Raw genomic sequence first — 25309 nt, forward strand, 5'->3', positions numbered from 1 at the left:
ATAATAATAATAACAAAGGAAATTAAAACCCATTAAAAACATTATAGGAGCATACATTGACGGTAATAAGCGCGGGAGTCCTTGCGAAACACCATTTAAATTAAAGGCCCACTTTTATATGATGCATGCTCAGGGAAAAATGCAGCCGTTTGCTTCGTTTCTAAAACAAAAAAATGCACGACTGTTCGACGTGTGCATAGATTGGTCCAGTAATCTTTCCATTACCCGAATGTGTTTTCGCGCCCTCAATATGAAATAATTTGATAGCTTAAGTAATTTAGATATTTTAGCCAGTGTGTTCAATTAGAGTACACTCTTCATCTATTAAAAATGTACCTCAGCCGGTTTTCAATGCACGCAGGATGAAAATACATGGATAGATGATAACTTTTGCATCAAAGGATGGGAACGTTAGCAGTGATTAGCCGGCGAGCAGTGATCGGCGATAAAGTTTTTACGTTACTGGCAGTTTGCCATCTGTCAGACAGACAGACAGACAGACAGACAGACAGACAGACAGACAGACAGACAGACAGACAGACAGACAAACAGACAGACAGACAGACAGACAGACAGACAGACAGACAGACAATCAGACAGACAGTAACGGTTTCTAATTTAACAAACCGTACCTTTTCATTATTCGTGTTCTATCATGTTCTATGCCATTCAACTGCAAAATCTGAAAACCTATCCAGTCTTTTCACAATCTAAGCCATCACTGAGGTTGCCTATTACCGAGTTGGATTTTCGAGTTTATTTTTTTTGACGGGATTTCCCGGTTTTCTTGCGGTTAGCTCCACTCCAGTGTGCTTGCAGTTAGTTCCACTTCAGCACGCTTGCGGCTAGCTTTAATTTGTTGTTTAGGGCGACACTATGTATCATGTATATGTTTTATGCTTACAGAATATACACTTAAAATTTTTTTCTCGAATCCAACTGAAAAATCCAACACGAAAATACAACTCGAAATTCAACTCGAAAATCCGGCTCGAGATCTAACTCGAAATCCTAACTCGTAAGTTAATCTGTCTCCATCGTGCTATGTCATCTCGCTATCTTGTTTTGAATAATTACGTTCTACATGTAACATCGCTAACAATTTTGCAGTGTTAAATTGTCAAGATAACTTACGTTGAATGAGTCAGTGAAATTCAATCCTCTTTCTTCAACCTTGGAAGAGACGATAACCTGTCTGTTATTTTCACTTCCCCATGAAAAAAGGAAACGACTCTTTTGAAACTGAAAAGACCTCTTTAACTCTTCCATCATTGATATCAGGTCCAGCGTCCGCCAGCGCTTGTTAAGAATCTCCAGCATCAAAGTCAAAAACTCGTCATTTACGATGCCGGAAGTTACCATTAGAGTTTCTGGCAGTTTATCTTTTGTCCGCATGCGACTGGATTCCCTCTGAACAACAAACTTTGTTTTGTCTGGTATTCCGGTCACCAGCTTCCCCAATACATCTTCCAATAACGTTGTCAAATTTCTCTTCACGGTGTCAGGCATGTGCCACTCATAGTTCAAGAGTACAAAAACAGCAAATAGTGAAAATTTCCCTGAAGAAGAAGCGTCATAAAATACAGAACGTCAGTTTTAGGATGTATAATGCGCCGCCGGACGTGGAATGGGAAAATAAGATATAAAATAGCGAAAGACATTTTGTGTTCTCATTGCCGACCACTAACCAGATATATTGAAATCTGTTTCCTTGCCAGCACGGAGACCAATCTTTCTACATTTTTAGCTTTCTTCGCAGGATAAATTACAAGGGAAGCATGTACATCTTAAACACATGTCATAAAACTCGCGGATAGCACTACCATGCCGTGTAACGCATGAGGAACTGCCGGCTCGTCGCCAAAGGATCTGCCGGTTATGTCAAGCATCGTTATTAACATAACGTTTTGCTTAGACAGACGACAATATAACGCCTTATTATCCAACTCCAATCAGCAGAATGCAAATAACAGGCGAAACGAGTTACACAATATATGTAGGCCTCGGTTCTAAAGCAAGACCGCTCTCGGTGAGCTAAAGTTCTCTTCATCTCACAATAAAGTTTTCCGTAATTACCTAGAACTGTTAACCCGATATAAAAAGAATGATGGAAAATGAAAACGTCAACGTCAACGAAAACAACTAACCTTTATTTTATTGAGTTATTTTTTTCAAAAATAGCTCTTAGTCGGCGTGATGTTGTAGTCAGTGGGTGGATCAGTCAGCGAAGTATGTTTGTTTGTCACACCAATCAGATTTCAGGTACTATCGGAACCAATCAAATTGTAGTTTATAAAGGGGAAGCAATCTGACGTAGTCAGCAATTTCGTTCGAAGTTTTTTGATTAGAAGGAGGCGGAATCGGTGAGTTGTGATTTAACCCTGGATTAAATACGTTTTTCGTAACGCTCGCATGCTTATAACGCACACGCCGTGAGCAAAAGGCCCAACACTAACTTGTTATTGGTCTTATTGGAGAGGCTAGCGTTCCTGACCGTAGTAAAAATAACATATAACATTTGCACAAAGCAGATTTGAAGAATAATGTTGTCATTACTTTTTCCGTCCGCTTTGCGAAGTTCGTTGGGAAATTGGAAAGTTTGTTACTGATGAAGTTGCCAAATAGGTTGCGAATTTGTGAATCAAATTGTGAGCTTCGATACAAAATTCCCAACTTAGGCCCGAAATTAATAAAACCTTCAATAATTATGTTATCAAAAACGGCTTTGCTACGCTAAACTGTTGGAAACAAATATCATAAAAATAAAAAAAACTTTTATGTTCAGCGAGCCGTAAACATGTCATCCTCTTCCCCAGGGCCACGCGTATTTTTTTAAATGACATGACGTAGTGGCCCTGGTAACGGTAAAAAATATGATTTTTTTGATTGGCTGATAAAAACTGCATGCGTAATTAGGTAAAAAACGAAACGCTTCTACGCAATTTTAGTTATACTTCCGGTCATCGAAACAATTGAAGATGAAGCGGGCAAGTTTGAAAATGTTACCGGAAAAAGACCGAATAACACTGGGTAACGTATTCACGAAGCAGACCTTTGTTTATGAACGAATGACAAATACATCACTTGTAAGGTGTGATTCGGTTGTACTTTTTATTGCATTAAAAATATTGCAAACATTTGCACTATCAACTTAGCTTATACAAGATATACACACTAAAGGGTCACTAAATGAAGTTCATGAATTACATGAAGATTTTGAAATTCAATGTGATATTTCTTACCGCTGCTCAATAGAATATAGGGGGCGTTATGTCTCGGGGGCGTTTTATCTCGGGGGCGTTATGACCGGTTACCGATACCTCGTCGATTAGCGGCCTTTTTAGTTCTGAATTTTCTGCAATACCTCCGCATGGCCATAAATAAATTTCACAGTATCATCAACCGTCGGAATGTTATCGGCTGATGATATCCTCGACTCCATGTTAAAAACACTATAACAGCGCGACTATAACTCCAATTCCTCTGGATTCTAACTTTGCCTTCAGATAATATTGCGTGTAGAGACGATACAACAAGAACACATCTATCAGCCATGCAATTCAATGAGTTCCAAACGAATCGAATTGTGTTAAGTTATCAACGACTTGAATTGCCAAACCAGCGGGCAAAACACAAGGACAGTCGTTCTACTTAACGACTACAGCAGGCAGGGCGGCTTCCTGTTCCATTTCTTGTTTCTTGAAGTCCTCCGACAGTTGTAGCGAGGATTGCTGTACAGCTCTTTCGAACGCTAAACTCAAATCTCGTATTTTCTTTCAAAATTCGTTTTCTTCTCGTGTTAGTCAGCCCCAGCCTTCCCCTTTCTTTTACTGAGCAGACGCAGACGAACATTTAAGCAGTGGGCATGCGCTACCGGATGTCGTGGATTTTACGACATCCGGTAGTCAGTGTTACCAGAGCCCTTCGTTTCGCCGACCACGTGACCAAAAGAAACGGAGGCTCTGGGAACGAATGTAAACATGTTGTCTCGAACAAATTAGTCTGTCGCGTCGCGTCGCGTCACAGGGAGCCCAGGCTCACGCTCTGACAACTCGGTCAAAATGGCGGCGTCAAAATTATAAGGATTTGTATGAAACTTTAGAGGAAAAAATTTTATCGTACGAAAATATAATAAACCGCTAGTAAAGCTCACATTTCACATCATATGTTGTTTATGTGACGTTTCTTGACTGTTTTAAAGCATTTAAACCCTATTTAACCGATATTTTTAATTTTAGTTTACCCTTACCTAAATATATGCAAGGGTGAACACTTCCGACGCTAGATAAACACCACTGTTCGACAAAAATGAGCCAAAACTTGCTTTTAATTTGGTCCCCTCACTCCAAAACCTCGCATGGGCATAGTTCGAAGACCATTCTTTTACTGCAGCAAATTTTTGATTCGCCTGCTTCTCTTCGTGATTTAAGAATACGGGAAAAATAACCATGGTCTGCAAACTTTTAGCTTTCTTCAACACCTTGAACCAGAGAGAGTGGACGCATTTTTAATTAGCCTTGCCTTTCACGTGCAGCCTCACGCTATGATTGGGCGATAGTTGTCAGGGCGACGACACTCATTTCCCGTAGGGGAGGGAGGCAAACGAGATTGTCGAGGGTGCTCTGCCTTACTCATGTACACTGGCCTGAGATCCCACAGGGTGAGTTTGCCTCACGCTCACTGGTGTAACGTGACCATGACGGAATTTTGCAAAACCTTACATATTAATATTATGACCAAAAACATTTAAAATCCGCACTGATTTAAAGCACAGGCACGCGACAAAGCAAAAATGCTGTCAAACCTCAGTAGTCGCAAAAGGTTTTGCGAAGAACCTTCGGATGTAATAGCTAATGCTAGTACCATTTACGTTGTTGTTCAGCTGGGAACAGACAAGAAACGTAGCAAGATTCAAAACGGACTTTTCGACTACATTCTAAATTCATTCTCCACAATATATGCGAGAACTTAAAAAAGTAATCGCATTTGCATTGAAATGAAAACACGTTCACCAATACTGTATTCCATGTTCAATTTTTAAAATATTTCGCTGAAACATTAACGATAATAATAGTAGTTTACGCTAACCGTTTGACTTTTTATTACATTAGCGAAGACACTTTGAACGAACGCTCTGAGCTATTGCCCTTTGCTTTGTTACATTGTTGATGATGTTGCTGTAGTCGCTTGTTGTTTTGTGAAGTGTGACGAATTTAATTCACAAGGGATTTGCAAAATTCACTCTCGGTACACCTGTGAGTCTAGAATTTTTTTGTGAGGCAAACTCACCCTGTGGGATCTCAGGCCAGTGTACATGAGTAAGGCAGAGCACCCTCGACAGTCTCGTTTGCCTCCCTCCCCTACGGGAAATGAGTGTCGTCGCCCTGACAACTATCGCCCAATCATAGCGTGAGGCTGCACGTGAAAGGCAAGGCTAATTAAAAATGCGTCCACTCTCTCTGGTTCAAGGTGTTGGAGAAAGCTAAAAGTTTGCAGACCATGGTTATTTTTCCCGTATTCTTAAATCACGAAGAGAAGCAGGCGAATCAAAAATTTGCTGCAGTAAAAGAATGGTCTTCGAACTATGCCCATGCGAGGTTTTGGAGTGAGCGGACCAAATTAAAAGCAAGTTTTGGCTCATTTTTGTCGAACAGTGGTGTTTATCTAGCGTCGGAAGTGTTCACCCTTGCATATATTTAGGTAAGAGTAAACTAAAATTAAAAATATCGGTTAAATAGGGTTTTTAAAGCATTTAAAAATGCTTTAAAACAGTCAAGAAACGTCACATAAACAACATATGATGTGAAATGTGAGCTTTACTAGCGGTTTATTATATTTTCGTACGATAAAATTTTTTCCTCTAAAGTTTCATTCAAATCCTTATAATTTTGACGCCGCCATTTTGACCGAGTTGTCAGAGCGTGAGCCTGGGCTCCCTGTGATTTTACATATGGGTAAACCATCCAGTTTCATCCGGTTTACAAACGCAAAAGACTTGAAATTGAAAACAGTGAAGATTATGCCTCACAGAAATCGTTAAATACTGTATGTGTTTTCATACAAAAAAGTTAAAATTTGACCAAATTACTACCTGCATAAAATTTGTTTATCGACAAATCACTTGCGTGATCGCTGATGCGAAACGTTGTCTTGCACTTCAAGCTACTTCAACTTTTCTTGACAAGCTCTAAAATCTTCGAGTTCAGAAATCGCCATGACTTTCGAGCAACATGTCTTGTTTCTCCTCAACTACCAAAACTTCGACCGTTCAGTCGGGCCGTAGTTGGGAACTTATCGAAGTTCACAATTTGATTCGCAAACTCGCAACGTAATTGGCACCTTCATAACAAAGTTTCCAATTTCCCACCAAACTTCGCAAAGCGGGCGGCCAAAGTAAACTGAAATCAACTGTAAAACATCTCGTTCAAACATTTAATGAACCGGTACAAGTATTAACTTTGCTGTTAAAAGCAACTACGATCGATAGCAAAAACAGAAAAAGAGCGTGCCATTCCGTGACAATTTGATAACTCAATTAGTTCTTGTTTGTTGAATAGAATTTAGGTTGTGAATGAACGAAAATCTTTGTTGAACAGTTCTGACAGGAAACAAATACTCCAGGTGTACTGCGCTTTAAAGAACTTTCCCGAAGAAAGTGGTTTTTGATTTGATGCGTTTATTACTTTGTTTATTATAGTACTTTTCGTTCAATGTCTGTATGGAAACGTGGCTTTTTCGAGAAAAACCCCGGGGGGGTACTCCCAGAAATTTCGGATAGGGGTTTGCCGCCAAGGTTCTTAAACCCTGACCCTATTTAAGGATAAAGAAAGCGAAAATTGATACCCTTTTTAAGGCCCAAAACCGAAAAATGACACCCTATTCAAGGGGAGGAGAAACTTTCCGTGACGACCCAAATAACGGCTAACCGCGCACGGCAAAACACAAATCTTTATAAAATCGCTTTACTAATACCTGAACAGAAAATTCCGTTTTAAGAAACCTTTTTTTTTCGTTTAGCTGGGCGTTTATTTCAGCCAATAAAATATAGGTACCCTATCTAAGGATCACACCGAGAACAAATTGCCAAAAGGAGCAAAAATGATACCCTATGTAAGGACCGAGAACCTCGAAAACCATACCCTATCGGGCGGCACATACCTATATAGGCCACATATGGGAGTACCCCCCCCCCCCCCGGGAGAAAAACAAGGGTATCGTGTTACGTTCGTTTTAAAAAACAAAGGTCTCATGTTACAAAAGTGAGAAAAACAACAATATCATGTTTCACTGTTTGGCAAAAAGCCAAAAGTATTCCGTAACAACCAAAGAAAAGTGGTTAGGTTACGTCTGCGACGCAGGCTACTACAAAGCTAGCAACAAAATAACCGCTTAAACAGAATAAGAACGTGCCATTTTGTGACATTCTGATAATTGAATTAGTTTTTGTTTTTCAATTAAATGATGAAAATTTACGTATTGAATAAAACAGTTCTGATGTATCAAAATGCACGTAAAAGTTATTTTGTTTGCAAGCAAATTTTGTGCAAAAAAGTGACTCCGTGGGCCGCCATACACAAATAGCTCAACCCATGGCATAAACCATCCCAACAGGACAATCACCCAGTTTCACCCCAAGACACCCCATAAATTGAAAAAATAACTCCTGCACGCTTAGCGTGCCTATGTTTTAGAAAGTTATCAAACTAAAAGAGCTTAAAGCTATGTGTTCAACCACCATTCATGGATTTCATGGATAAATTAATAAATAAACAAACAAACAAAAAAAACAAATAAATAAACTCGCTGATAGAACGTGATCGCGCGTGCGTTGTTCTGTAAAGGGACAATTTTTTATTATTTTTTGGCTTAAAAGTACATAACATTTGAGGTTTTGGACTGCAATCCTTTAGAGTTTCTACTAAAACAATAAGACTACTCACCCTCGTTTTATATGAGCGATGGTCGACTCGGCTGTGCCTTGTTGACTATCCGCCCATAGAAAACTGGAGCGTACAGTATAATTGTTAAAGTGTATATGAAACAGTTTTTTTTATTTGCCTGATCGAATGTACGTGGAATGCTGATGGGAACATCGAAAAAAGAAATTCGAAATCTCTTTTTTTCACCGCGTTTTCGCGCTCTAAAATGGTGAAATTTCACTTCCAGTTGGGTCCAAAACCGCGCACATTGGGGAGCTGCTTTTGACGTCATGGCCGATCTAGACCCAGCTCCCTACTGTGCGCCGTGACGTCAACCAAGAATGCGCTCAGTGATACACTCAATAACCAAACAAACCGAAAATGGAATTTTAAAGCTGCGACGGCATAGATTTAAAATCGCTAAAATCACAACAACACGTGCGCTACTTCTAAATTCGTCTTACCGCCTTTTCATTTTACTTACCTGTATATTTGCTGATATGATATATGATAGCTTTATTTTCACACGCTGTTTCCATCGGCTTTTCTAAAGAAACTATTATTACACTAGTATCCCTCTAGATTTCAGATCATTTATAAACTTCCAAGCCTTTAGCTTTTTTTTTCGGTTTTCCGGCAACCAAGCCGCAATCTTCCCTGTTCAGTTTGTTTGGTTCTTGAGTGTATCACTTGTTTGACATCACGGCGCCCAGTGGGTAGCTGGCCCTAGACCGGCCATAACGTCAAAAGCAGAATAGACCCAGCTCCCCACTGTGCGCGGTGTTGGACCTAACCGGAAGTGAAAATATTGCGTGTTTTAGGTCGAAAACGCGGTGAAAAAAACGAGATTTCGAATTTCTTTTTCCGATGTTCGCATCAGCATACCACGTAGATTTGATCAGGCAAATAAAAAAAAAAAATCTGACATATGCACTTTAAATAAAAAACGTAAAAATCCAACTGTTAAGTGTAATTAATACGCTGAATAAGATCGTTTTACAGGACATCACGGCGACCATATTGGTGTTCCCAAACAATGAAACTGATTCTTATAGGATATTTTCTTCTTATTATTACTAACCTTGATTGCGTATCCAGCTGTCAATGACCGATGACGCAGCCAACTTTGCCTCATCTATCTCCTTACATACCACCGGTTTTATCTTTTGGATCTTATTATCCTGCAGTGTTTGCATGTCCTTTCCTGTCATAAAAAGCATCTCTGCTTGCAGCATTATTAGCTCCTTCAACTTTCTGCATTCAATTGTAGTTACTTCGCTCTTCGAGTTCAGATATTTAAAAAAAGAATCGATCCCTTCGCTGTCACCAGCATCAATAATCAAAACAGCAGCACTGCTATGATACGTTGTGGGACGATCAGCAGTTTTCCTCAATTTTTCTATCTCGTGTAAAGGAAGAGCGATCTGCAGCGATCTTGCGGGTTGCGATTTCCTTGGTTTCTCCAGCAAATCTACGAGATCATACAACTGTAATGCTTCAAACACTTCTTTCATTAGCTTCACAGGAGTGTCAGGGAAGTATTGGACAAGATTAGCAAATCTGAGCTCAGCGAAATTACTTTTGATTCCAAATGACTGATAAAAATGATTTCTAGCAACTTCGTCAGCTTTTAGCCTTTGTGACAGTTCACTGATGACTTCTCTACTGAGATCCTTCAAACAAACTGTATCGTCATCTGAATAAAAAAATTAAAACAACAAAAATGAGATAATAGTCAGTTAATGTATACTATAGCTGTGTAATAAGAAAAAGTCGGTTTTGAGGTTAACTTTCTTTTAACTCCTAAATCCCTACAACCCCTGAAAAAGGTACCCTTTTCGGGCGGAGCCTTTCCGTATAGTCTACCATAGGGAGGATCCCCCCCCCCCCGGGTCCGTATAGAAATACCAAGGGTAAATATTCTCCCATTACGGACACGAGCAACCTTGGTTAATTAGACAGTTATTGCTCAACTGAAAAATATTTTTATAGATATAAATGGAAAGCAAAATGGATGAAAAGAACGGGATAATGACCGAGGAACCACCGGACGGATGTTTTGGTTGGAAAAGAATTCCCTAACATTGTTTTACAAACCAATAGAAAGTTCGAGTGTTTTTTTTATGCGACTAGTTTATTGTTTCTCTTTTGGAATCCATTACAATGCACGTATCCGCGCGGAATTATTTGAGATAACACCCGGTCCAGAAAGAGCTCAAACAAAATTAGTACCAACAGGATGCGATGCTAGACGCTGTGTTTTCTTTACGTTTGGGTTACTCAAGTTCATGTTTATTAATTATAGTAATTTATGAATTATGTAACAATTTAGAGCCCTGTCATGACTCCGATCGAATCGCATAGATATTAGCCTGCGAACCCAGACGCATTTCCGGCTGTCGCTTGTCTCCGCCGAAAAATAGCGTCTGCGAAACCGAGCCAGAGAATGATTTCTGTGACGTCGCATCTTTTGTTGTCCCTTTGGCCAATTAGATTACGCGACAGAATAAAACACGAGTGCTATGGCGCGTTTATACTGTCAAAATTCAACTTCACAAATCGAAAGTCATCTTTCCAAATCGATCACCATTACTCCAATTCAATCAACAAACCTTTTCTAAATCGAATGACATTTTCTCATAACAGATGGGTTCATTCGATCGGATACTTTTCAAATTGACCAGCTTCCTTCTAAATCGAGCAAATTACATCCTTCACATAAAATCGATTAGGTTAATTCGATCAGATACTTTTCAAATTGATCAGATAAGCAGGAGGGCATTTTGCGTGCGCATGCGTCGATATGGGTTAGTGCGCACGACAGAGAAGTTCTGCTATCGATTGTTTACATATTTTTCACAATTTATGGCCTAATTTTCAGCTCAAAATAAAAGGTGTTTTAAGTTTTATTTGCTGTATACGATACTAAGAGTCCTTGCTTTATCTTCTGACAACAACAAGCATACTTTGGTGTCGGCGTGCCGTTTATCTGATCGACTTTGGCTATGTGTATTAAACATTGCGCGTGGACAAAATGGCGACCGAATGTCGAGAACCGTAATACCTTGCCCATGTTTTTAATAGCTGGGAGATCTAAACGGACAAAGTGCTACGGCTACTTAGTACTAAAATATAAAACAGCAGTTTTAACTATACGATGTTATAATCAAGTATCCCGGGTTTGAGCGAGTGGTCATGATTTTGTTCAGATTTTTCATAAAACTGCAATTTCATCGTTCTCACGATGCAAAAATCTCAAAATCTAACCTTGATCTCCAGCGTCTACCGATGATATATGGAGCCTGAAGTACTTGAACTATCGTCTAATGCTGCGAAGGTAGCGTTAAAAAATGGTCTATTGTGGTAATTTTTAGCTTTCTTCAACGCACGTTCTCGCTGGTTTATTCTAACAGAGAAACTATCGTTTGTGATTATTTCCTTAAACTTAAGCATTGGTCAAAATAACTTCACATTTCGATGTACCACAATTATTCCGTTGAACAAGAAAAGAATTACTGAGATCGGTCTTAATTTTAAAGTGTTATGGTAATTCTTTGCTGGTAGACTATTTGTTTACATTTTACTATGTTAATTAGTACATTTTTGGCTCCTTTATCAAAATCTAGCCTTGATCACCAGTCAAAAAATAGCATGAAACGAAAAAGCGATATATATATTTTTCAGAAACGTTCTAATAACTGCTGCATAAAATGTCTTCAGAAATTATTTTTAACTATAAACAATGTTATTTTCAAATTTTCATTTCAACGTTTGTTTCTTTAAGATTGATGTTCGTTTTGTTATAACGACTGTTTTACTTCTGTGTCACCTAAATGTGATTTAAAGATCTGCAGTTCTTGTTCCAGGAAACCCTGTTGGCCAGTCGAGGGCAAGTGAGTCATCAGTGAGCTGCATTATCATGTGCAGAACACCCAAACATGTCTTTCCCCTCAGGGAAAACCCTTTTCTTTGGTGGCCGTCCCTTTAGGCAAAAAATCTCCCGACAAGCTATAATATTGCTCGCACTCTGCTTGTATTACAGCAATTGATTTGATGTGAAGTTTTGATCCTAATATATCACACTCCAGCACACGAATAAATGTTTTCCTCTTTTTACGGCCTGTTTGATTTTTGTCGGTGAAGGCTTTCCTACCTGTCCCACATATTTTCCCATTATTTTCAACAACGATCCCGAACCAGGCCAGAAAATCTGCTTTATAAGAGACTTGCCACACACAAAACACTTTTTCTTAGCGAAATTTACGTCTATATTTAATTATGTGACGATAAACAGTGCAAAAAACAAAGCTTGAATCTTCCGCGCCATTTTTATTCCCAAGATCACGCGGTCTTTGTACAGCGGTTGCACGCATGCGCCCGCAAAATGCCCTCCTGCTGATCAGATACCTTTTAAATCGATCACCATACCGAGATGCTTTGCTGGTAGGGTGACCCTATTCGGTGGAATGATGGAACGGCACGGCGGAATGGAGGAATGACGCGGAATTGCGAAACATTACAAAAAAAGACGCAAAAGCAACGACAAAAACAAGCAAATAAAAGTAAAATTCTAACTGCTAACTTTCTCAGACGCGGCTCCCTTGCGACCTCGCTGTTTCGAGCTGTTGGACAAAAATCGAAGGTTTCTTACGCCGGAGAAAGTTGTTTCTTTGCAAAAAAACATTTTCAGTTGCAAAGGAATTTATTGTATTCGGTTTATGTATAAGGCATACTTTCATTTTTAAATCATTCAATGCAAAACCAAAGATGTACATCTGTCTGTTTACGTGGGCCATGAATAGCTGACCGACCGACTCTTGCGATTAAAGAACGCCCTGCAAAACTTGGACGAAATTGGGCATGGAATCCAATAAGATTTTGGGTCGATTTTGTCGTTGATGTCCGACATTTTGGCGGTAGATAGGTAAAAATTCTAGCAACACACAGGAGGTGGTAATCGACCAGGTGAGTTTCATCTTCACCTTTCGTAGCCTGCGAACCCAAACGCATTTCCGGCTGTACCTGTTTCGAGAAATTACACAACAAATTAAAAGTTGCGACAAGCGTCATTGCAATGCCTGCGAGTTCTTAACCGGCCCTTTTACGTTTCTAGCGCCTTTCTTTTGTGACAACGGGTTTTGCGTCTGTGACACGGGATTTGTTGCTCAAAACTCTTTAACGGGGAACGGGCGATGAGAGGCCTTTCTTCGGCTGAAACTGTCGACTAATTGGACTGAACGAACTGAACTGGGGATAGCTCAGAGCAACCACGCTTGCTGCGAGAGAGGAACTTGTCACGGGTTCCAAAGTACCGAGGGATCTGCTACACTGGAATCAGGACACAAGAACTTGGACTTCACAGGTTTATTCTTCGTCTCGGCGTAAATCTTCTACGTAACTCCACGAGATGTAAATCGACTTTACAATGATAACAGCACTCTATATATACTAACGCTAAACCTGATTGCATCATACAAAGTACAATTGAAAGAAGGCTGAACAAAGTCAACTTACAACACAAAAGAAAAGTGAATAAGTTCAGCTGGCAAGTTTGTAGACTAAGGTACAGCTAAATAAAATTCGATTAGAAGTATTTTAAACTAAAAACAAGATTGAATAGAGTCGGCTTGTTTGAAATCGTAAACTAACCAAACTCAATTATGAACAAAAGCTAAAACAAAAAGATACATCTGTCAAATGTATGTTCAACCTAGCAAGCTGCCTAAATTCGAATTGTTTTCTGGTAATGGACTAAATGAAAATTGAAATTAACTTCTCTTTATACTTTTCTCGTGAATAAGACTCGAGTTTAAACAGTGACAACCCACACGCGCGAATATTTACCTAAAGTACAAAAGTAGTTTACCTAAGCATAGAAATTGCTGTTTGCCTACAAAACTCATATTTGCACAGTTTCCTGGTAAAGCTAACTCTAAAAGTGCAAAGGTCCTATTTTATGATAATTTCTCTTAACATCGATTAATTTCTCCTGACATTCCTCCCACCTTTAAATCGAGACCTCCTGGTCGAGCAAAAGCAAAAGGAACCTAGAATTTAAAGTTACTATGACTGTGAAACTAGCCTTAAAACGCTTTAAAAATCCCTAATGTGTAAAATAACTGTAATTGCTCATGTATCATCGCGCTTTTCTTAACCTTTAAATCTCTCAGATCAACATCGTAACATTACATTTATCTCTACTAAGATACTCTTTTCAGTCTCTAGGATATACCTCAATATCTTCATTACTTTTAAACGTTAAAATGTTCCTTTAAAGTTCCTTGTCTGTATGACTCAATACTGTGGTAATTCAGTCATTATTTTCAAGTTGTGCGCTAATGACATTAAAGACTTCTCTCCTTTCATCTTCGCGTAATTCCAGGTCAACGGTTAACGGGCTCTCCTGAGTATTTAAATCTGTTTCCTTGAATGGTTCAGCTGACGTCAATACTTTTATTCTCTGCGGCTTTATTTCGTGTATGTCAATTTCCGAATCTGGGTCCTTGCTTCTACGATTCACTTGACTGTCTTGAGTACAGAAGCCGCGACCATCGTGAACTTTATTATCTGAGGCTTTTTGGACGAAGAACTTTGGCATTTTCTGAAGAACGGGTTTGGCGGTGTCTTTTGTTTGCGGCGTGCATGAAGCTGTGAGTAGGTACAGTACTACGAGCATCAAAAGTAGGAGTGTCTGCTGAAATCCTATCCCTTTGTTCTTTTGACTTCGATGGGCCAATTTGCAGTTAGGCTGGATACTCTTCTGGGAAGGTGCAGGAACAACTTGAGTGGCTACGGCCGTCTTTTCTTTCAACTTATTCGGTTGGACAAGGAATGTTCCCATAACTGGTACTGTCGTCGTACTGGTATGTTTTCCAGGATGGCCCGCTCCTTTGAAGGTAATGCTGCTGTTGTCAAGGTCAATCAAGGCTCTGTTTTCTTGGAGAAAATTTCTACCCAGGATGGCTTCATAGGTAAGGTTCTGCATAACATAAAATTCACAGGGATACTCACATCCATTCAACTGTAAAGGAACGGTAATCTTGCCCAGTACTGGAACTGTGTCTCCATTGAATGTCTGCACCGACGATAAGGAGCCATCACTCAGCTTAGGCGGGAACTGACCATAAATCTTTGTGAAAAACTGTTGGTCAATGGCTGATACACACGCTCCGGTGTCCACGAGTAATTGAACGGCTTGACCTGCTATGTTTCCCTCCGTAGTTAGGTCACTGGATTTAAGGTTGACATCTCTTCCACGTAATAAAAGGACATTGCTTGGCTGAACTGATGGCTTCGTTTCTCGGCGAGTTCTCTTGTATAACTGTCCTTGCTTCGGCATAATTTGACCTTGCCGCTGATTGTTTACTGTCAGTTTCACTTTCTGATTTGAACTTGGGATATTCACATCTGCTTCTTGGCTGTTCGTGTTTTCTTGCTTAGGCAGGGCGGCAATCACCTGATCTGAGGAGTTCTCTTCTCCTTCAAAAGTTAGGCTGCAAGTGCGCACTGGCTGGCGGGACGTTTGCGCTTCTGATCTCGGGCTCTCTGGCTTGTGATGGTAGTCTTGAACGTGACGGGCGTACTGCGCGTCTAGTGCGAGTAAACTTGCTGAGCTCTGAAGTTCCTGCTGCGGATTTCCCTCTTGATTATAATATGCACGGTAGTCTTGTCTCTCTCCTTTATTCTGGTATGGGTCTTCTGGCCGGTAATGATAGTAACAGTTGTACTGAATATGGCCAACGCGTCCACACTTGTAACACACTGGATTAGACTGTCTGTTGCGTATTCTGCTGTCTGCTAGCTCTGGGCGACTGATTTGGTTTCTGTGGACAAGGCTGTTTATTCGGTTGTCAACTCGTCGGTATAGACTTTCTAATTCGCTTCTGAAAGTGTTCTCCATACGGCGAATTTCTTCGGTAAACTCTGGTGCCCCACTTCTGTTGGTTTCAGAAAACGCGGCTATGCTATTTGTATTACCATATGGCTCCGTTTCGGTAAGGACTGGTATTCTGGCGTAAACTTCACGGCCTAGTTCCTTTATCATATCCTTTAATTGCTGTATTTCGTCTCTCATTCCGCTCCGCGTATTGCCGGTATTTCCGCTAAAGGTATCATGAAGAGCGGCGACTTCTGGTGGCTTGCTTGTTGGTACCCTGGATATGTTTACGTCCGCGGTATTCCCAAAAACCCGTGGATCAAGATCTTGCTTTAGGCTAAGAAGGCTTTCTTGAAGTTCTTTCATCTCTTTGCGAAGTATACGGGACTCTTGATTTTCTGCGGAGTAGGCTGCTATGGCCGTATCTTGTGTTTGCCTTGTAGCTGTATTTTCGGCTCTTTTTACCAGTTCACCCAGCTTCGACAAGAGCGTTTGTGTCTGCTGTTCTCCTTCTGGCTTTATCTTTGATCCATTGATCAGGGTATCAAGTCTAGTCAAAATATCGTCTTCTTCCTTGGTCGTCTTCTGGGTTAATAGCGCAGTCACGATCTTTTCCAAGCTCTCTCCACTGTTTGTCTGGCTAATGCGGCGTGAAATTGAATCCACCGTTCGAGCGATTTCTTCAGCTTCAAACAGAGTTTCCGGCATTCGCTCAAGTACTTTAACTTTAAGGGATTGGTGTAAACCTTCGGTAAAGTATGTTACTTTTTCTGTTTCTCCTATGTCTAATCCACTAAATAGCTCGTGCATCTCGTTGATATAGTCTGAAAGCGGCTCGTGTTGACCCTGTTTTCTTGACACTAGTCGCTGTCGCCTTACCCACGCTCTATCCTTAGTTGAATATCGGCGTTTCAATGCTTGCTTCAGACTTTCATAATCCCTTCGCTCGCGGGAGGGTAATTCGAACAAAAACGTCTCAGCTGGACCGCTCAGATTATTAACCACTTGTGAGATGGCGGCAGGGTCGGTTGTTCGAATACCCTTGGCCTCTAACTGCAACTCTAGCTTCTCAAACCATCTGTTGATATTTTCATTCTCATAACCACGGAACTTGTCAATGCGGACGTCCTTAGAAGCTATTCTTTGGGTTAGGGCTGTGAGTAATCTTTGCTGTTCTTCCAAGAAGTCTCTTTCCATTTTTGCTGAATTAGCTTTTGCTTTGTCTTCTCTTTGGTAGTTTTCTTCTTTTTCTTCGGAAATTTCTCGCTCGCTGTCCGTTTCTGTGTATCCGAATTCGTCACAGGAAACAGAATCGATACGTACTCTTTTTTTGTTTTGGTTTGGTTTTCTGTAGTTTTCGTGTTCTGTCACTCGCTGATGAGCGCTCGGGGTTATCAGGTTGCTTTGGTCAGCGAAGCTTGTTTCTGGGCGTTTTTCTTCGTTGTGTTCGCGGATCTCCTCAACTTCTAAAGCGACAGGCGGACTGCTTCGGAGTCGTCTAGAGTCGATCGGCGAGAAATCTTCTAATGAACTGCTTGCGCTGCCTTCACGCGGAACGCAAGAAAATCGCCGAACTGGAGTATTCGGTTGAACAATGAACTGTCCTTCGTTAGGCGGGTCCAGGCTGATATCTAATGCTTCTCGATCGGTTCTATTGGATGGACCTGGACTGGAAAATGCTGTGGATCTCTGGCGGGAGCTCTCAGGCTGTGATTCACTGCGATAGACTTCGGGTGTTGAACTCAAGAGGTCACCGTAGCTTAAAGCGAACGGCAGTTCCTTTGAAAGTTCACAATTCTCTTCTTCGGATAAATCGCACTGAACACTTGTGTTGACCTTAGGAACTCCGGGTCGTTTGTATACGTATAATTGCTTAGGTCTACTTCGTAAATTGTATCTATGTAATTTCTTCGAAATGACTTTCTTAACGGACTTCATAAATTAGAAATTGAACTTTGCTTACTCACGTACTTGGGCGACTCTGTCTTTGTTTACTCGGCGCTCCAAGGGATTTACATCTCGTGTGTTCAAACCATTGAACTTGTTGGAGATTCTTCGTTCTTGCTTGTCCTCGGATATTCCAGTTGCAACTACACTGATTCTCCTAACACTGTGACAACGGGTTTTGCGTCTGTGACACGGGATTTGTTGCTCAAAACTCTTTAACGGGGAACGGGCGATGAGAGGCCTTTCTTCGGCTGAAACTGTCGACTAATTGGACTGAACGAACTGAACTGGGGATAGCTCAGAGCAACCACGCTTGCTGCGAGAGAGGAACTTGTCACGGGTTCCAAAGTACCGAGGGATCTGCTACACTGGAATCAGGACACAAGAACTTGGACTTCACAGGTTTATTCTTCGTCTCGGCGTAAATCTTCTACGTAACTCCACGAGATGTAAATCGACTTTACAATGATAACAGCACTCTATATATACTAACGCTAAACCTGATTGCATCATACAAAGTACAATTGAAAGAAGGCTGAACAAAGTCAACTTACAACACAAAAGAAAAGTGAATAAGTTCAGCTGGCAAGTTTGTAGACTAAGGTACAGCTAAATAAAATTCGATTAGAAGTATTTTAAACTAAAAACAAGATTGAATAGAGTCGGCTTGTTTGAAATCGTAAACTAACCAAACTCAATTATGAACAAAAGCTAAAACAAAAAGATACATCTGTCAAATGTATGTTCAACCTAGCAAGCTGCCTAAATTCGAATTGTTTTCTGGTAATGGACTAAATGAAAATTGAAATTAACTTCTCTTTATACTTTTCTCGTGAATAAGACTCGAGTTTAAACAGTGACAACCCACACGCGCGAATATTTACCTAAAGTACAAAAGTAGTTTACCTAAGCATAGAAATTGCTGTTTGCCTACAAAACTCATATTTGCACAGTTTCCTGGTAAAGCTAACTCTAAAAGTGCAAAGGTCCTATTTTATGATAATTTCTCTTAACATCGATTAATTTCTCCTGACACTTTGCACCATGAAGACTCAAACACTTGTCCCAAAGAATGAAAACCAATAAACCTTTGCAGGTTTCAACGATAGCTAAAATTATGTTTATATCTACACCGCGGCGTAGAGGCGAATGTCAGCGAGTCGCTCGAACGAATAGTCTCTTTCGGAAGAGACAGTACACTGAAAATACAACTCTGACCAATAATATTTATTTATTGTTTTTATTTATTATCTTCCTCCTAGTTTCAGTACGGGGCAGTTTTGTTTATTAGTAAATGTACTGATAACAGAAGTATTAATTTTAATAGCGCAATTGACCCGAAAACACCGGAACTAGGCTCGATTTCCATCGCTCTCTTGGCTGCACGGTTCCAGTTGATCATGCATTTTACCGTAAAATTCCTGATCGATTTTATGACTTGTTTTGAAATCGCTGGTGATAGTATACAATCAAATAAACTTACCAACAAAACAAGTAACATGTGGCTCGTCAACGACTGCTGCTACCGGATATTTATCTCATGCTCACCGAGTCCAAGACTCTGGTGATCCGTAAACGATCGAATAGCGGCTGTTGTCAATACTTATTTTCTCGGTTTTCAATGTATCGTTATTCAGCGCTATTTCATTTACGCCAAGCGACGATAATAGGCTGACCTGCTAGTCCTTCATTCAACTTTAATACGAGCGGCGAAAAGACGATCACAATAGTATACTAAATATTCCTCTCAGGCAATGCTTAGAAAATAAGTGATGTCCGATCCCAAATCCATTCGAAAGATTAGTGAGTACGTCTTCTCTCTTCCAATTCACGTATGTTAAAGCATTAACCTGAAACACGTTCCCCATCGCAGTGCAGTGTCCAACTCATTCGCCATTGTTTTCTCCACGCGATTGTGTGATGCTCTAGCAGACTACACGCGTGGCACCTCTTCGGATATGCAAGGTAAATTGTGATTGGTTACATTGAACTGACGTCACAGAAATCATTCTCTGGCTCGGTTTCGCAGACGCTATTTTTCGGCGGAGACAAGCGACAGCCGGAAATGCGTCTGGGTTCGCAGGCTACATAGATATCAGTATTGTTCGAGAACGCAAAATTGAATCACCAGTGTATGAAGTTGTTGTATTGACTATAATAAAGTGATGGCGTAATTATAACGAAATATGCATTCAGTTTGTCTTCATTTTTAGAAACGAATTTTTTGTTGTGAATTGAAGGAACATTGGAATAAAAGCTTGCAAATGACAACACTTAGTAAACGTGATGGAAACAAAAATTAAAAAAAAAAATAAGAGGGAGATCTGCGATCTGCGCTGTGACACCTGCAATGAAGGTATCTCATTGGTTTATTATAGTTAATGGCCCTCAGATTACTTAAGTCGTGTAATAATAATGTCGAATATTGTCCAAATAACTTGTTGATAGTTACCAGAGATGTCTTCCATTCCAATATCAGATGGTGCACCATGTGTTCTTATACCGCTGTCACTTGTCTCTGTCGTCATACTCTGCGTCTCATCACGGATGTTCTGCAGGTAACTCTGAACGAACGAGTATTTCTCGGAATCGACATATCTCGCTTCATCTCCAACAGATATTTCCGGGGCTCCCTTACCCCCTGTAATCTCCTCGTCTCTTGCTTTGCAATACAAATCTGAATCAGAATGTCTTCGACGGCTCGTTCCAGGTCTTTCAAGCTTTTCCGTTTCTTGAGCTGTGAAAGGTAACGTGCATCAACAATGTTAAAGATCGTAGCCAAACTGAATCACTCGTAGAGACAACCATTTAAAGTTGTTTAATCTCTAACTTTTTTGTGGCTGCGATAAAAGTCCCCCCCTACCCCCTACCCCCCCCCCCCTAAAAAAGGCCCGTCGCGAAGATCATACGTTTTCAATAATCCGCAATAAACATTCCAAAAGGATAGATCGGAGAGCCTTAATATAAATAGAAAACTGCCGGTACAATTTTTTAGTTCCAAAAACGATGGTGGGCTTTAAATTTAAAGAGGATATCATTATTTCTGAACTGCAGCCGCTTTATTAGCGTTGATTTTTAACGCTTTTCACGTTACAAGCCATGGGCGTTTCTGTTTCCGTGCAGAATTATTAGAAACATACTGATAAATAAAACGTTAAGCTCTTACAATCCCTACCATTTACTTTCTCCTGCCAGCCCAATCTCCTCAATGCATTTTTCGCTTCCGCAATCTCGGCTTTTAGCTTCTTATTTTCCTCTTCTAAAGCTTGCAGTTTTTGGCTTTCGAATTTCAACTTCTTTTCTGCATGTTTTAGTTTCATCAAAGTCACGTCATCTTCATTTGGTTTGAAGCAAAGAAAAGAGTCGGAGTTCCTTCGACGTCTTCCTTCAAGTCTTTCCTCTTCTTTGACATCAAAAACTGAAAGAAATTAAATAAAAAGTTGACCGTGAATGTTCATCCTGACCTTGGTTAAAGATAAACGAAAAATAATTCTTGTCACAAGGTCTGAAAAATTTTGTACTGAAGCACAGTCTTCATCAGCGATTAAAGTGAGCTCACGTTGTCACGTGAATGCAAATTGTTTAATCACGTGACAACAGGTGGTCAAAAATGGCGGGAAGATCATAGTCTCTGTTCAACGTTGGGCTTTGAAGTCTGATATTAATTGCCTCTTTGATTTTTCTTTTGACATCAACGGATTCTTTATCTAGAATCTTGACTCCCTTCCAGTCGATCTCGTGATTGGCCTGAGACTGGTGTTTTAGGATTGCAGATGTTGTTTGTTTCTGATGCTCGCCCACTGCGACTTGCGGTAGCTTGTAAAAAATATTATAGCCGGAATTTCAACTCGGGTGTTTCCCTAAGCCCGAGTAATGAGTTCTTTTTTTAACTTGCGGCTGACTTGCGGCCTCGATACTTTGCGAGAAGAGTAAGAAAAAGAGTAAAATGTGTTTAAGGTAATTCCCTAGAAGTAGAACTGCTCATAGATTTCCAACCAAACTTTGCCAGTTGGTTGTTTACCTTAAGGGAAGTTAAATTTTAAAATAAAAAAGGGGATCACCGTATTCGTTAAGGAGCAGGAAGACCTTGTATTTACCATATATAATTCCATATATTTCCTTTTCGAGTACTGCTGAAAGTACACGTTTTCGGTGATAATGTATTATTCTGCCATAGAAATTGATCTGTATTCATTTTATAGAAAGAATTTGATCGCTACTTTCGAACTAAGAGAAAAACATGATACGTCACCGAACTCGTTTCGAGAAAACGACGATTTCTCTCTCGCGCGAGCCAAGCCGCATAGAAAAAAGCCGCTATTTTGTTTATGTGCGCGCGCTAATTACGCGTAAAATTCTGCGCAGTAAGGATGCGCAATGCAATACTAGGGAATCACCTTAAATACAACAAGCTCTTGAACTAACCTGGGTACTTTAAGAAATATTCGCGACAAGCCCTGTACTCCTCCTCCAGAATGGTGGTGGAAAGTTTAACCTGGATGAGGCCAAGTTCCTTCAGTAGCTCCTCTGTCACAAGAAATTTTTGCGCCATTTCATTCAAGTAGCCTGTACAGTAGTCGTCCCACAATTTGTCGAGTATTTTAAGTGAGCTACATTCCACTGTGATTATCAAGCTGCCTGAGTTGGTGTCCAAAATCAGGACTTTTCGTACCTTCTCCAAATAATGTACAAAGCCATTAAAGTCCTCTGGTTTAGATGGGTCAATGGTCTTCAAATACTTGAATGCTGCCAAATTCAAAACCTGTTGGGAACTGGGAAGGGCGCCTAGATAACTTGCTCCACCCAGTGGACCTCCTGTGGCTTCTGCCTGTAGTTGATTCTCTGCTTGGGGTTCCTGTGGGGCTACAACCAACTCTGAAGATCCACCAAGTGGACCAGGTCCTGAGATGGCTTCGCAATCGATTCGCAATCGCAGTCGAGCTGCTGAAAAAAAAAACGCAATTTGAATTAGATTCAGAAGTAAACCTAACGGGGCCGATCCCACACATCACCTGTTACACCATTCATCACCGATCTCATGAAATCACTGGTAACAAAATAGAACGGTGCAGACGAATAAAACAGCTCAAACGTGGTTTTTCAACTGTAAATAATCATCCTACTGATAGAATCAAGTGGTGTCCCACAAAACAGGTCATGAAATACTGCCTTCTTGTAACGCAAGCCGAATTAAATGAACCTTGTTCACATAACCTTTTTTATTCGCTCCGGAAGAAATGACTAAGTGAAAGATAAAAATGGCAATTAAAGGTCAAAAGAGAAGTCATTTTAACTAACCTCCAGCTGATTGAGGGTTACGATCTGAGGAGCTAAGCCGGTCTACAGATTGATGAAGCTCTCCAAGCTGATCTTTAATTTCTTGGGCTTCTTCTCGAACGGCTGTCTCTAGGACATGTGTCGACCCTTGAACTCTTGTCTCCAACCGTTCTAACCCATCTTGGACTTCTTTAGTTGACTGTAGTTCCTCCTTCAACTGTTCCTTTATGTCTTGGGCTTCTTCTCGAACTGCTGTTTCTAGTACATGTGCTGACGCTTCTAAACCTTCTTGGACTTCTTTAGTTGCTTCCTCCTGGGTCCCCTTTAAACTTGTCTCCATACGTTCCATCCCTTCCTGGGTTGTGACTTTCAGTTCCTCTATGGATTTCTTTACTTCCATATCGTTTGTATACCACGCATGGAGTTCCTTAACATTTCTTTCATCCTCTGCTGTAAGGGGATCCTTTAGAAAGTTGTCAATGGCCTCCTGCCATTCATGCTTCTTTGCAAGGCTAATTTGCGCCGCAAGTCTTATCAGAGCGTCACTGATTTCTTGCCAGAGCTGTGGGAACTCGTCATTTGTTATCTCCATCTTTTGGCTCACGTGACCATACACTGCGTTGCGGTAATATTTAATTCTGGCCAAATCTGCAGCTAAACTGTGGTCTGTGCTTGCTGGTAGGGTATCCCAGCCCGTGGCAGGAGGGATCAGGTTGCATATTGCCCTCAGTAACCTGAAGAGCAATGTCACATCTAAGTCCCCTGACTTGCCGTACACCCCTGGGGAAGGGTAAAGACAGTCCCACTGTGGCTTGGTGAGCTTTGCTGCTTTGAGTTTTTTCTTTGTTGCTGGATTCTTTAGTAGTGCAGAAAGATTGCTTGGTGGACATTTCTGATCAAATATCTCCCTCAGTAGCGTAGTGCCTCCACTTATTAACAGTCGTGCAACGCGTTGAAAATTTGTTTTTCCAGTTGTTGAACGAAGCACTTCGTCTGGGTCTGGGGGGGGGGCCATTTAATAAGACAGACTGCGGTGAAAGATGAAAACACATGAGCTTAGGAATAAAGAACAACAATTAGTCACATTACATTCTTTCCAGAGACACAAACACCGACCCACTACCTAGGAATACAAAGAGGGGTATCCAAAAAGCTACCATGCGTATTTTTAGGCTTACATGTATACCTCAAAAGGAGGTATTTTATGGCTGTTTGAAATAAGAAGAATTTGTATGGGAGAGCAACCCTTGCAATCCAGTTACGGGACATTACTTTTCAAATTTAAAACTACCATAAAATCTTTGCATTACGGTTAACTGGCCTGAAATTTGCCGTTATGGATCATTTTCCTAGTTTTCCTATTTATAAAGCTGTGTAGAACTGTTGTTTGAATGCAAGGTCTTCTTGCTTCCATAAAAAAAACCGTCTCAATTGATTATTCTCAAGGGTTCAAACTGTCATAAAATTTCACCATTACACAGCATGACTGGTCTGAAAATTGGTAATTGGGATAGTTAAATCATGTTCTTTCTAGTTTCGAAGTTCACTAGTGAGCACCAGTTAATTGGTCACGTGATCAATTGTTGCAAAAAAAAAGACGCCCTACAGTGGAACCCCGATATAACAAGTTGTACCAACTGTAATACCCTCAAGTGGACGAACACCCACAAAAGACTCCCAACAATATTCCACAAACCAACAGCTGGTGCACTTGAACAATGCAAATTTATTTACGTATCAATGAAATACTTCAAGGCAAAAGCCTATTTTCACAACATTGCTACAAGCAAACAGCCCAACCTTATTCCCAATGTCTCTCTTCCTCCTTCCCTCTGGAGCAAGAGAGAGAGAGAGCTTTCCAAGGCAGAAGAAGAATGAGACCCTGGGAGTGAGGTTGCAAAAAAAAAAAACAGCCCAACCTTGTACCCAATGTCTCTTTTACTCCTACCCTCTGGAGCAAGAGAGAGAGAGAGCTTTCTTGCTCCAAGGCAGAAGAAGAATGAGACCCTGGGAGTGAGGCTGCAAAATACCATGGCCAAGGAAGTGGGGTTGTCATTTCAAAGATGCCAACAGTTGAACAAGACATTTAATTTACTCAAAGTGTATGCTCATGCCTTAAAATTGTAACACTTTAATACCATATGCTGTGAATCGTGCAAGCTTTTATACGAAAAGGTAGGTAAACTTTGACGGTCGTAAATTGATATGAGCAAAAAAGCAGTTAAATTACATTAACTGCCCCATTTTAAGCTTCCTGAGGCTTCAATTGTCTTGGATGACCAGTTACAAT

At 40.5% G+C, this 25309-nt stretch overlaps 3 protein-coding genes across 4 annotated transcripts in view; all 3 read right to left on the bottom strand.

Annotated features, from left to right (window-relative positions):
* Positions 1 to 25309, bottom strand: part of LOC144630680 (uncharacterized) — a 109688-nt gene that overhangs the window by 1147 nt on the left and 83232 nt on the right. The window lies entirely within an intron of this gene.
* The window catches only part of LOC144630685 (uncharacterized), an 81591-nt gene that overhangs the window by 1147 nt on the left and 55135 nt on the right, over positions 1 to 25309 (bottom strand). The gene's annotated exons all lie outside the window — the stretch shown is intronic.
* On the bottom strand, positions 67 to 24068 carry LOC144630737 (uncharacterized). The gene is made up of 7 exons (XM_078489111.1): positions 23041 to 24068; positions 22168 to 22686; positions 20918 to 21160; positions 20195 to 20479; positions 9001 to 9615; positions 1135 to 1559; positions 67 to 160 (listed from the first exon to the last, which is right to left on the bottom strand). The coding sequence occupies exons 1-7, from the start codon at positions 24032 to 24034 to the stop codon at positions 101 to 103; spliced, it is 3141 nt and encodes a 1046-aa protein (XP_078345237.1). The 5' UTR covers positions 24035 to 24068; the 3' UTR covers positions 67 to 100.

This window comes from Oculina patagonica, chromosome 11 (genome assembly GCF_052425735.1).
Source record: "Oculina patagonica isolate OP01 chromosome 11, crgOcupat, whole genome shotgun sequence".
Lineage (NCBI taxonomy): Eukaryota > Metazoa > Cnidaria > Anthozoa > Scleractinia > Oculinidae > Oculina > Oculina patagonica.